This window comes from Sapajus apella, unplaced genomic scaffold, assembly GCF_009761245.1.
Source record: "Sapajus apella isolate SASKATOON/1434 unplaced genomic scaffold, GSC_monkey_1.0 scaffold4, whole genome shotgun sequence".
NCBI classification, from domain to species: domain Eukaryota; kingdom Metazoa; phylum Chordata; class Mammalia; order Primates; family Cebidae; genus Sapajus; species Sapajus apella.
In genome coordinates, this window is record NW_022436944.1 from 37,388,211 (window position 1) to 37,402,713 (window position 14,503).

The 14,503-nt window shown below is 39.5% G+C and overlaps 1 protein-coding gene across 2 annotated transcripts in view; it reads right to left on the minus strand.

The window, feature by feature from the left end:
- The window catches only part of DAZL (deleted in azoospermia like), an 18,194-nt gene extending 11,953 nt beyond the window's left edge, over positions 1-6,241 (minus strand). The window contains exon 1 of one of the 2 annotated variants that reach the window (XM_032267315.1): positions 5,945-6,241. In XM_032267315.1, the coding sequence (XP_032123206.1) occupies positions 5,945-5,947 (3 nt within the window). In that variant the 5' untranslated portion in view covers positions 5,948-6,241. Of the gene's footprint in view, positions 1-5,214; positions 5,286-5,944 lie in introns of those variants that run through there. The other variant, XM_032267324.1, reaches the window with a different exon arrangement.
- Between the last annotated feature and the right edge of the window lie 8,262 nt (positions 6,242-14,503).

A 14,503-nucleotide genomic window follows, 5' to 3' on the forward strand; every position in this document is an offset into this window, starting at 1 on the left:
CCCAAGAAGCCACATCAAAAAGAAAATAAGCCTCAAAGTTTTAAACCAATTTGCCTTGCTTTGCCTTTTTCACCAAAATTAACATGAATTTTTACAATTTTAACACTCCCTGTGTTAGTATGCCTGCTTTACTTTGGAAATGGATCATGGAAACATTATTTGCTCACATGTCACAGCTCCTTCTAAAAAAAGGGTTATAATCCTCTTCCCTAATGCTAGCGTGTTCAAAGCATCTTTTGAAATAACATTTTTCTTCCTGAGTAACACCAAATCAGTCTCACTGATAATTCTAATTTTCACAGTGGGCTGACAGATATAAATGATACCATTTTTATTTTCAGATACATAAACATATACATGTAATTCATTATTTTTCTGGATTCTGATCATAACTGTCTTTATTCTTTCCACAGCAGACTTTAGGCTAATGTAAAATAACACTTTCGGAATTAGAATTTACAAGTAATATATACATTGGAGAAGCAATATGGCATAGTGAAACAAAGATTAATTTGGTCAGGAGATCTAGGTTTATGTCCCTTACAGGTAAGTAGCTTATAACCACTTACTTGCCAGCTGTGTATCTCTGGGCAAATTGCTTTGAGAATGAAATGAGATAACATCTGTGAATTCGTTTTGTAAAGTTTAAAGTGGTATGCCAATATAAGTTAGTGTCCTGTTATTTTATTTTCAGTAGCTTTTTTTAAAGTTTCTTTTTTGGCTTTGCTATTTTAGCTGACATATTTTAAAGATACTTTTAATAATTAAGAACTAATTGAAACATCAGGAAACTATGGCACATCATTAATGTAAAACTCATGTTAAATGCCTGTTGATTATAAAAGAACTAAAAAAGGCTGCAAAAGAGAAAGCTATTACACGTATACCTGTTTGAAAGAAAAGCAAAGGCAAAAGGGAATGTACATCTTTTTAAAAAGCACAGTAATTTTATAGAAATTAATAAGTAGAGTTCCTGCTTTGTTAATTAGATACTAGAAGTTACTAACTCTACACAGCTTTATTAGAGACGAAATCTGAATTGCCAAATAAACTAAAGGTGAGTTTACTGCTTTTCTCTATTCATTTGTGCTTATATTTGCTATTTTGGGTGTGTTACTAAATTCCTAGTTCTTTAATAGTGCTATTTCATGACAAAGATGTGAAAGAAAAATTTAAAAACAATTTCTAAAGTTTTTCCTTTCTAAACATGTTTTTCTAAATTAGAATATATGACACAAGCTGCATATATTTAACTATTTAGAGCCTGATTAAATTTCCCTTCCCTATAGACAATTTGCCAATCCCTTCTCAGTTCATTCAAAAATCCCAAACAGAATAAAACAAAAGAAATTCTGAAATTCTTGGGGAGTTTCTTTTCTCCTTTCTAATTCCCCTTTGATTTGTGGATGAACTTTGGATATGTTTTTATTTGACAAACAAGCTACGTATACAGTTTTGTCTCTGCACCACAGTGTTTGGATGTATTTTAATTTAGAACTGTAACATCTGGCAGAAAACTGTGTCAGATAAGAGGTTATGATAATGCATTGATTCTCAACTGGGGAAGACTTTTGAGCCCCACCTGCATTTAGCAATGTTTAGAGATTGGCTGTCACAACTGAGGTGTATTCCTAGCATCTGGTGTGCTGAAAGCCAGGGATACTACCGCACATCCTACAATGCAGAGACAGTCTTCTACAACAAAGAATTATTTGGTCCAAAATCTGAACACAGTGTGGTTAAGAAACCTTGTGACAGTGCTGCAAGAATTGAACAGGAAAATTATTGTTTGGAAAAAAACTTACTTCCATTGTTTAGTAAAGTAAGTCTTTTCAGGACCTCAGTTTCCTTGCTTGAAAATGAATGGCTGGAAAAGACCTCTGGTGTCTCTTCCAATTCTCACACTCTATACAAGAGTAAAACGGATACTTGAGACAACAGTAGTTTGATAAAGAGAAAAAAAGGCATTTGATATTATAGGAAGTCTTACTTTGGCTTGGATCTTACAAACTGGCTACCTGCTTAAATGGAATCGTAAATATAAAATTGGTTGAATCATTTTAATAGTGTAACATCTTAAATTAAGGAGGTCATCATTATGACCTAGTCTTCAGCCAGCAGGTGGCGCTCAAAGCTAACAAAGTAAGCAATGTACTTCATTTTTACCATAGCTTGATTAGCAGGGATTGTTAAAATTCCTAGTTTTTACACATAATTATAATATATATAAATCCACAATCAATGAACAACCTTTGGTTAGTTTTAAACTATGGCCAAAAATATAAATGAATGCTTAGAATAAGCAAAAGTTTAAGTACCATCTTAACAGTCAATAGTATCCTGAAAACAAACTGAATTAAAGTACCACCTTCATACTTTCAAGTGAGTTGGTAAATTATGAAACGAGAAATGTTGGAATAAACAGGGGTGAGCCTCAAAGACCATCATATACACAACTGTCATGGCTATTTATAGCAAATATGTTCCTTGTTATATATGGACAACCAAGTGACAAAAACAGCTAAAAGCTGGAAAAAAAAATCATTATTTAAACTCCTGGGATACCAGCTCCTTTGACAGTATTATCTAATTCATTTACTATACGTACATGTAAGCGAACTGAAATTTATATAAACTAACCAGGAAAAAGCCTATAATTTGTTGTTATCAAAGTTACATTCACAGCAACAGGAGGGAGTGAATAAAGAGAATACTAAAATTAAGAAAATATGACATGAAAATCAGAATCAAGGCGGAAGTTGCAGTGAGCCGAAATCGCACCACTGCACTCCAGCCTGGCGCCTGGCAACAGAGCAAGACTCTCTCAAAATAAACAAACAAATAAATAAATAATAAATAAAAATTTTTTAAAATCAGAATCAAAACTAAGTAAATCCAAGAGTAGATTCTTGGGAAGTAGGGGTGGGGAGGATGAAATTCAAGCAGTAAACAATCCTGGCAAAACTAGGCAAGAAAAAGCAAGCAAAGTATGTATGAGACCTGAAAAACGGGTTATGACCACCCATTATAAAAGAATGCTATGCATAAACTCTATCGGAATAAATTTGGAAATCAACACGGCGAACGTGTAAAGAAATTTAAGTTTTTACAAAACAATCTTGAGAACACCCAGTGACACCTGGCTGAGTTTCCCTGGCAGTTTTTCAACTTATAAAGAAACGGGTAACTTGGGTGTATGTGTGTGTCAGAGAAAGGCGCACACGCTCACCAGACCCAGAAATAACGGTGGAAGACACAGAAGAGAATATTAAATTCAAACACTTTTCTCCAATATTGAGGAAAAAATATTTCTATATGCATTTTATAATCTTATTGCTAACAGCACAAAGTAACAAAGCCTCATCAAGATCATCCATCCCTGCCCTCAACACAAATGCAAAATTCCAGCAATATATAAAGAATATGCTATCATTAAGTATAACTTATATTGGGAATGTAATAGTTCATTCACAAGATGCATTACTTCATCACTCAAAAAGCATTTGATAGAATACAGCATTCATTTTTAAATTTTTTAAAAATGCAAATAAAATAGAAATAGAGGGATCTTATTTTCTATCAATCTAATTCTACCCTATTATTAAGTTTTAAGTGAAATACTAATCTCCATTGAAATTAGGAATAAGGTTAGTGCACCTCCTTAATGCTATTTTCCACTATGTATTTGACAAAGGTGAATATTAATGCAGAGATGAATCAATAAGAAAAATTTAAAAAGAAATTTAAAAAGCTAATGATCGATGATCAACTTCATTATTTTAAAAAGTGCACAATATACTGAAATATTTTCCAGCTATTAGGTTGACAATTTAAAAAATCCTAATACCTTTTATTGGAAAGTGTGGAAAAGAGTATGCCAATAGTGGGAAAATACTGATAGACACTTTACCAAGAGTACCTTGGAACAGTTGTATCAAAATTGGATAGGCAAGGATACTCACCACTATACTAACGAGGAGCGTAATTTAAAATTCTTATAAAAGGGGCAAAGGGCTTTCACCCAGCAATTCCACTTACAGCAATTCATCTCAAGGAAGAGTACAAGTGTGCCAAAATATTTACACTAGGATATTCATAGCATTTTTTTTTTTTTTTAGACTGAGTCTCTGTTGTCTAGGCTAGAGTACAGTGGCACCATCTCAGCTCACGGCAACCTCTGCTTCCCAAGTTCAAGTGATTCTCCTGCCTCAGCCTCCCGAGTAGCTGGGATTACAGGTGCACGCCACCACACCCGGCTTTTTTGTTCTAGTAGAGACGGGGTTTCACCATGTTAGCCAGGCTGGTCTCAAACTCCCGACTTCAAGTGATCCGCTGGCCTCAGCCTCCCATCACTTTGGTGTGAGCCACCGCGCCCGGTCAGCGATAATATTGTTTTAATATTGAAAAAGTATTCATCATAAGGGAATTTGGTAATAAAAGTATAATTTTTAGCATGATATATTGAAAAGTTACCTTCGGAATAATGCCCACATCAATTGAAAGATGCAAGCTGTAAAACTATTATGCAGCACAGTGTAACTTTTGTAACAGGTGGCCCATCTATATGCTATTCCTGCATAAAAATAATCTGGAAGGGCATATCTATATCAAAATTTAACTGTGCTTGTAAGTGTTGGGATTAAGATGGATTGCTATTTTCTTATAGTGATTGTTTTCAAATGAGTAAACATGCTACTTTTATAATTAGAAATCCCAAGGAAACTATTAGCATTTCTTCTCTTTACCTCCTACAAAAAAGTATTGTAAATTATTACTTATAACTCAAGGTGATTTATTAGTATAACTACATGTTGCACAATTATTACACATGTTTGTTACTATATGTTCATTTTAATATTTATACATGCTAATAAAAACTGTGTATAAATTTCCTCCCTTTATCTCTAAAAATGAAGAGCCTGAGAATTGCCAATGCAGACACACACACACAGAGCATGTAATATGCGCGTTCGTGACTCACTGGTTGGTCAGTGTGTTCAAAGCCGCGTCTCGTGGTGGCACTGAAACAACGCTGAGCATTTACCGTGGTGGCACTGAAACAACGCTGAGCATTTACCAAATTCATAGAACCGTATACCTAACACCATCTACCAAATGCACATTTTTGTCAGGATTCCTGGTTTATGCAGAGAGGAAAAAAACTGTGCCCCGAGTATAAAAATTCTAAAATTCTCAATGGCGACTGAGGCCCACCTCGTGTCACAAAGATGGCGTCAGGCGAGTTGTGCCTGTCGCCGCTACACGAGGGAGCCACCATCAGCAAGACCCCAGAAGCTGGAAGGCGCGAAGCGACCAGAGGCACTTCGGGCCCAGCTCCGCTCGGCTAGCAGCTGCGCCTTAAGGACGCCCCATACCCCCCCACTGCGGCCCCCACAAACCCCGCCCACACCACCCCATACAAGGACCGGGAGGGAACCACTTCCTGAGGAAGCTCCCGCCTTCGGAGTCCAAGGAGACAAGTCCCTCAGCACGCCTGCCGCCATCTTGAAAGAGCCACGCGGAGAGCACCGGAAGTGAGGCTGGCGGGATGGGGCCGTGAGGGGGTGGGGGAGGGGTAGGGACGTGTGGGGGTGGGGAACCCGCACCCCAAACTTCGGCCGGCAGGGCGGGAAATGGGTACCACATTAAAGCCGAGGCCCTTGCACGTGGCCTGAGAAGCAGTGGGCGGCGTCCCCCGGACCCACCCCACCACGCCACTCTCGGCGTCCCGCCACCTCAGCGCGTCACTCTCCGTGTAGGCCGCACCGCCTCCAGGCCGCCTGTCCCCACCCTGCAGGCCACCACTCGTGGTGCGTCCAGACGGGTGCCCCCTAAACAAACAGAAAAGCCGGGGTGGCTTTGCTTTCCACCTCCGCAAAGCCGGGTTTCACCCACCGGTGAAAACCCCGCCGACCTTGCCCCTCAGACCTCCCCCTCAACTCACCATGATGGCGGCAGGCAGTAGTTCCCGACAAGCTCGAGGAGGAGCGGAGGCTGTGCTTCACGCACCACTTCTCGGGTTGCTGTGAGGTCCGCTGGAACCCGCTGCGCGGCTTCGAGTGGTCAAAGGAACCAAATGCAGAGGTGGAAGGCGAAGCAAAGGCAGGTGATAAGGCTGAGGAGCCCCAAAAGGTGGTCCGTCAGGCTAAGGAGCGCAGGCGGACTGAGGCGTGGTCTGTGGGGAGCGGGGAGGTGGCTCCTGCGCCGGGTATCGGGGCGCGTGGTATCGGCCTCAGCCAATGGGTGGCAGCGGCCCCGTCCCTCTGCGAGCGGGGGGGAGGGGGGGGCCGACGGCGCCCACGCTGCGTGTACGTAGGGTACGCAGGGCAGGGCGTGTGCGTGTGTGTGTGTGCGTAGGGCCAGTGTTTCGGTCCCAGGCTGGCGCCGCCCTCACGTGAACAAGCAGACCCACAAACACGCACATCACCTCCAAAATGCCCTTAAAAAACCTTTGAAATAAGCATGCATACTGAAATATATGGTACAGTTTTAAAAAATGATAATCTAATGTGTCTAGGCTATAGTTTCAAAATGGCTTCTCGAAGGCACAGGGTCAGTCCAATCACTGTTAGCTTCACACCCACCTCAAAATGTTTTTAAATGCCTGCAGAAATAAATAGAAGGAAGTCTGTGGAAAACGGAAGTTTCAATAGGCCAGAAACTTGGACTCCTTTCTGTCAAGTTTGAGACAGAAGGGGTTGGATGGGAGGAAATGCCAGTTTGACATTCAGGATGTTCGTTCTTTCAAGGAAACAGTTAAAGATTTCCTGTGATTACCAGGTACTGCAGATGCAGCAGTGAACAGAGTAAAAGAATATCTCTTTGCTCAGGGATCTTACATTTTAATGGGAGAATTCACCTTCTAGGCCTTACAGGGAGAAGCTACGCCTTCCTGGAGAATTCTAGAACATTCTCAAGGTCCGAGCAAGAGCCCAGAGCAGGAGCGACCTGTAGGGCAGGTGATGGAGCCAATCACCTAACTTTGGGAACCACTCCTTCCTACAGGGCTAAGTAGCTATGACCCTTATCCGCCAACTTAAGTTCTGTACTGACAGCCGTAAAATGTTACTTTTTGAGCTGGCAAAGTAATGGACTTCCATTACTAGCAGGTAGTAATGCGGGATAAAAAATAATAACATTGTATTTTCAATATGCAGCTAATACCATAAGAAAAGAGGGGAAATTCCAAATACCAAAAATAAACTGAAAACCAGAGCAATGACTTGTTCAACTGATTCTTCTCCTGCCCAGAATATAGGGGCTGGGCTGTAGGGCAGCCAGTCATACTAGTTTGCCTAGGACTTAACTGGTTTTAGCACTGAGAAATTCCTATGTCCCTAAGAACAATTGGTCATCCTAGTTGTGGGCGAAGTATTGTTACTCTCTCTAACTTGAGGTCTGGATATTTAGGGGCTGGAGGTGAGTACTCCGCAAAAAGCCATTGTCCCTAAAATCCTTGGGGAAAAGACTGGAGTAGGAAAAATGTAAAACACCCATGGATAAGCAGATGAGGAAACTTGTCCCATCTCTGGATGAAGAAAATATATATTTAACTCTGATTAAATTTTGAAACCCTAGGCCTTTATTTCACCAAAGTTTGGAGGTTAAATCTATAACACATATTATTGGAATCCCCAAGCCAAGAAATAGATCCTCCTACACCATCACCCTCTCTCTTGCCTAAGCAGAGCCTAGATATGGGGGATCTAGAATGCCTGGCAGAAGCAGACATAAAACTGACTTGGACGAATGCTTCTACAACCTAGGCTGAAAGCTATTCTTATAAGAAAATGACCCTTTAATGATAAGCTTACAGTAAAAAAATTATAAAACACTACTTACCTTGAGTAAGAATGGCATACAAAAAGTTAAGATGTCAAAAACTTACAGAAGAAGCTTCTTTTGGATTGTGTATATCTGTGTTTTTTTCTTTTTCTCACATTTTTTCCTCAATTTATAATGCCCTCTCTCTCTCTCTGTGTGTGTGTGTATATATATGTATGTGTATTTTTTTGTGTGTGTGTGTGATGGAGTCTTTCTCTGTTGCCAGGCTGGGGTGCAGTGGTGCAATCTCCGCTTACTGCAACCTCTGCCTCTTGGGTTCAGGTGATTCTCCTGCCTCAGCCTCCAACTAGCTGCGACTACAGGCATGAGCCACCACGCCCAACTAGTTTTTGTATTTTTAATAGAGACAGAGTTTCACTGTGTTGACCAGAATGGTCTCGATCTGTTGACCTCATGATCTGCCCACTTCTACCTCCCAAAGTGCTGGGATTACAGATGAGAGCCACTGTGATTGTTTTAATATTTTAAAATGTAAACCTAAAATATAAAGCTGACAAATAGCTTTACTCTCCTCTTGAATAATGCAAAGACCTTTAAGATGTTTTAGCTCTACGTACCCTCTCCTCTCTCCGTTTATAAGTTATTCACTATTTTAGTTCTATCCTGATTTCATCATATAAATTAGACATCGTTTTTTAGATCCACCCACATGTGTAACAACATTTTGCTTACCATTTCTTTGCATATCTCAGATCTTCCTTCTGGATCATTTTCCTTGTGCCTGTAGCAAATTCTTTAGAATTTCTTTGAGTGACAGTATGATATGGTAAACCCTTGGGTTTTTTTCCACCTGAAATATTGTGATTTTGCCCTGTTGTTTCATGATAATTCAACTGAATATATAATTCTAGGTTTACAAGTATCTTTCCCCTCACAATATTGAGCATATTAATCTGTTATCTTCTAGTTTCTATTGCTCCTGAGAAACCTGCTGTCAGTCTTGTTGTTGATTAAGATCAATTTTTCTTTGGTGTTCTGAACTTTCACAATGATGTGACTAAGTGTGGAATTTTTAAAAATTTCTCCTGCTTAGGAGTTTTAAGACTTTCTGGATTTGTGTATTAGCTCTTACTGATTCTAAACAGTTTTATCCATTTTCTTGTTAAAGATTAGCTAGTTAAGGAATTAAACATTATTTGTATTTTACATTTCCTAAGTGATTCTTATAATTTATTTTTCTTTAGATCATGAATTTTCAAAAAAATTTTATGAAATCTGTTAATAAAATTTTATTTAAGATCAAAACCGACTATCCATTTTAAGATTAGTGGCATAATTCGTATCAGTTCAGAAATAAATCTCTCTATTGCTTCCTATATTGGGGGGGTGAGGAAGAAGAAAAAACGCTGGTGTCTTTGGACACCTCTGTCACTTCTGTGCTCCTAAAGCCTATGGCTTTGGAAAGAAGGCTACGTTTGTATAGGCACACTTCAACTTCACTCACTCGCAAACCATTTGCATGATTTTGATTTTATCTGCCCCTGGCTCTATTATCATTTACCTGTTTTTAAAATTAACTTCTTGTTGTCCTAAACAATATTTGTAAGACTAGACTTACTGTTTTAGCTACATTTTTTAGCAATTACATTAAAATAAATACAGAATGATTTGAATTTAAAACAATGTTTGTTTATGCATCACTTCATATCACACTCTCCCAGGGCAATGGGTAACATAGTTTTGGGAAACACTGGATTAGCAGAACTCTATAGAGCTTTAGATATGCAAAGTTAGGCCCTACGGACTAAAGAGTAGAGTTTCAAATTGTTCTGCATAATAAATGAGAGAAATCAAATTACAAAGGGAGAAACCAAGCAAGGCAGGGAAAGTGGAAGTCCTGGAAGCTGGAGAAAAGGAATAACATTGCAGGTCTGCATGTTGGCTCACGCCTGTAATCCCCACACTTTGGGAGGCTGAGGCCAACGCATTGCCTGAGTTCAGGAGTTTGAGATCAGTCTGGGCAACGTGGCAAAACCCCATCTCTACCAAAAACACAGACAATTAGCTGGATGTGGCAGTGTGCACCTGTGGTCCCTGCTCCTCTGGAGGCTGAAGTGGGAGGATCATTGGAGCCTGGGAGGTGGAGGTTGCAGTGAGCCAGGATCACCCCACTGCATTCCAGCCTGGGTGACACAGTGAGACTCTGTCTTAAAAACAAAAACAAAACAAAAAACAAAAAACCTTGCCAAGTGACAAGAAGTGGGAGCCTGTAGTGAAAGGTATCTGAGTACATTAGAATCATCTGGGGAGCTTTAAAAAATTTATATGCCTGTGCCTCACCCCAAACCAATTAAATCAGCTGAGGGCAAGGCTCATAAGTCAGTATTTTTTTTTAAAGAAATGTTTCTCTAGTTAATCCAATATGCAGCCAAATTTGAAAATTGGTGCTATAGAGCCTCGCTACTTAAAGTGTGATCCTCAGATCAGCAGCTTCACATCACGTTAGGTGCTGAAGAATGTCAGGCCCCACCCCAAACCTACTGAATCAGAATCTGCATTTCAACAAGTTCTCCAAGTGGCTCATATGCACATTGAAGGTCAAGAAACACTGCCGTAGAGAGCACTTGTCAGAAACAACTTGCCTCCCTGGATTTGAGAATCCTTCACCTTACAAATACAGAGTCTACTTTCCTAGCCTTTCTTGCAGCTACAGCTTGGGCATGCGACCTACACAACATCAATGAGATGCACCCATCCTAAATTTTGAATAGGGGACTAGTGATGCCATAAAGAAGGTACTGCGGAGAATGCTTTCTGGAGAAGAGTATCAACAGCAGCAGCAGTCATGCAGTGGCCACTACTGTCAGTTGTGCAAGCCGTGATGTAACTCAGTGCTCAGTGGTGACAGCAGAGGTTTCTTCACTGGACGAGTTCTGCAGCATGATTTTGTGCGTCATTCCTGGAGACAACCTGGCTCTTCAGTTCATTTTGAGATTCTGTGAGCTAGTTACCCAATAAATTTTAATAAGTTCTTTTCCTGCTTAAATCAGCCAAAACTTCCGTGACTATTGCTTGCAACAAAACATCCTGACTACATTAGGTGATGAGTGAGGTCAGCCAAACTGCTTTTAAAAAGGTTAGCAGCTAAAAAATTTATGACACTTTGCTGTGGTTATGTAGCATAATGTCCTGCTATTGCATCCAACTTTTGGTAAGCTTTCAGTACACACACAAATGCCTTATGTCAGTGGTGTTTTGTGAGGAGTGTCAAGGGCACTCTCCCTCGCAACATGGAACGGAGACAGCTTGCTGATCCACAGCAAGATGATCCATGGATGAAATAATTTATCAGGAACAGTAGCTTATAGTCAAAAGTTGCCTGAAAAGCAAAAATCATAAGCTCAGTATTCCCAGCAAGATAGATGTGCTATTCCCATTGCATGTAAGCAGATGTTTAAACCAATTCCATTTAAATCTCAAGGTATGGTGCCTCATCTTCTATTGGGCCTGTAGTCATGTGGTCCAGGATAGCAACATACATCTGTACACTTGTGCATACTTGCAGAGATGTCTATCAACTGAGTAATGTTGCTTAAGCCCTACTTATTCACCTTTAACCCTAGTACCTGCAATAGTACTTTATTCATTTAAAACTTAAATCTCCTAAGCAGGTGGTCTGAATTTTGGGGTTGGTCTGAAGCAAACTGACATAATCTTCACGATGGCCTCATGATCCTTGCCTAAATATTTAACTGAAAAATGATTAACTTGTTAAAAGTAATAATATTAACACTAGGCACTAATACTGATATGGTGCTTACTAAGTACCAGGCATTATTCTAATCACTTTACTTCTACTAGTTCATCTAATCCTCATAACAATAGTAGGTGCTATTATTAGCCCAGTTTTAGAGAGAAGGAAGCAGAGGTACATGGAGGTTGTATAACTTGCCTGAGATCATAGTTGGTAAGTATCGGAGCTGTGCTTTAAACCCAGTCAGACTTTAAAGTCTAAGTTCTCAACCATTATGCTATATTAGCAAACTACATGGAGGAAGAAAGGACTAAAATAGTGGGACAAAGTTATGTATTACATTTCTTGTTCCCATGAGAGTAGCTAAATAAAGAAGCAAAACCCCAAATCTAAACCCCAAAAAACAGCATGGTCTGTTTGTTTGCCCCCTGTTCCCAACCCCTTGCCAATTCATGTGTTGACACCCTAATCCCTGAGGTGATGGTATTAGGAAGTGGAGGCTTTGGGAGATGATTAGGTCAGGAGGGCAGAGCTTTCATGAATGGGATTGATCCTCTTATAAAACAGGACTGAGGGAGCTGAGTCACTCCTTCCACCATGTAAGAATACAGCAAGAAATTGGCAGTCTGTACCCCAGATAAGGGTCATTACCAGAATCTCACCATGCTGACACCCTGATCTTGGACTTGCCAGTCTCTAGAAGTGTAAGATACAAATTTCTGTTGTTTCTAAGCCACCCAGCTTAAGTTATTTTTATTATAAGAGCCTTAACAGATAAGAAAGTTGGTACTGGAGAGGGATGCTGCTATAATAAGTGCATAAAACTATGGAATCAGCTTTGGAACTGAGTAATGGGTAGAGGCTGGAAGAGTTTTGACATGTATCCTAGAAAAATCCTACCTTGCTGTGAACAGACCAGGCCATAAAGGGCAATTCTGATGAGGGCTCAGCAGGAGAAAAGGAGAGATGTAGAGAATCCTTGACTCTTCTTAGAGAGTACCTAAGTAGTTGTGAATGGATTGGTAGAAATATGGACTGTAAAGGTAGCTCTGATGTGAGGAACGTGTTATTGGAAACTAGAGGAAAGGCAATCCTTGTTACAAAGTAGCGACAAACTTGATAAATCGTGTTTCCGTACTGGTGTTTTATAGAGTATTGCTTTTATTATAGCAGTCTGAGCAGGCTAAGACACCAACCTACACTAGTTAATTGCTCCAAAACAATTGGCCCTTGAGAAACCTATCTGCTTAACAAAAATAAAATTTCCACATTTCTTTCTGAATTTTGCCTGTTAACAAACCTTTCAGTACTTTCTTCAAATGTTGGAATCAATCTTATCTTTATACCAATGAGTCCCTACTCATACATATATTGCTTCTTCTGCATTAAGAGGCATCACTACTGAGCAAACCCTTGCAAATCAGAGAAGTAGAAGCTGTTGAATACTTGTGGAGGAAGCAAAGAGAAAAAGAAAAAGGTGGTATAACTTGTTAAATGTGTGCTCTGAATGAAGAGACCCCCTAAACGGGCTTTGTGTGAGCAACAAGGCTGTTTATTCACCAGAGTACAAGTAGGCTGAGTCCGAAAAGAGAGTCAACACAGGGTGGTGGGATAGGAGTTGGTTTTATAGGTTTGGGGTAGGCAGTGGAAAGTTACAGAAGTTACAGTTCAGGGTGCCTTTTGCAAGCTGGGAGGGGGTCTTAGGGTCTGGAGTCACGAGGTTCATTAAGGTCAGTTCCAAAGTCCAGTTGCCTTATCAACTGAGGTGAGAATAAGGAACAATAGAAGAGTGTCTCAAAGTTAATTAGACGCTACAGGGGTTGATCATTCTTCCACTTTTTGTGGTTTTCCAGTTACTTCAGACTTTCTAGTTCTAGGAACTCATCTGCAGGGTACGTACAGGTCACAGAGGCATGCTGTCCCTGGTGTAGTTGGCCTAAAAGACTTACAGAACTCACTCTACTTCCTTTTCTCATCCCTAATCACTCTCGCCTCCATTTCCATAATTTTATTGTATGTTAATTTTTTGTTTCTTATCCATTTTTGACGATATGAGTAATACGTAATATGTGTCCCTTTCTTTAAAAGATTTAAAACATTAAGGTAGGCTTAAGTTACCTTTAACCAACAGTTCTACATCCCAGATCCATCCTCGGAGATTCGTAGTTTGGTGTAAATCCTTTCAGATATTTTTCTAGATGTTTCCTTTTATGCACATATAGAACATTTGGTATTTGAGCTTATAGAACATATTGATACTAACAGAAAGTATGTGGTATTTTTATTATATTTGTAATAGAGAAATTATATTCATATAATAAGTCATATATATATATATACTTGTAGAAAATGTATGCTTATACTATGTATTTATACTTAAAGGGCATATAGAGGGAATATATATTATGTTGGGGTATATGTTCTTGAACAAAAATGGTATTAAAATGTATGTAACTTAATTTTTTTCCTCCAACAGTATGACTCAGAAATATCTACATTTATAGGTAGCTATGTTTTTTCATTTTTAGAAATGTAGTCTTGCTATGTTGCCCAGGCTCACCTGGAACTCCCGGGCTCAAGTGATCCTCCCACCTCAGCCTCTGAGTAGCTGGGACTATGGGGGTATACCACCACACCCAGTTATTCAGAAATTTCTAATGTCAGCATATAGATCTACCCAATTTCTTTTAACTTTGAAATAATTTTACATAATATGGATATGCCACAGTTATTAGCCGTTCCCTGGTCAATGAACATTTAGGTCATTTGTATTTTGTCATGGTTATAAATAATATACAATGAAACTGTCTCATTGGAGCCACATGAGTATTTTTTTTTCTGGGGTGAACACCAAGAAAAATATATCTGCTGGGTCATGGATATGCACATTTCAAATTTTAATAGATATCACGAAATTGCCCTTTAAAGTGTTGTACCAATGTATACCAATTTACACTCCACTAT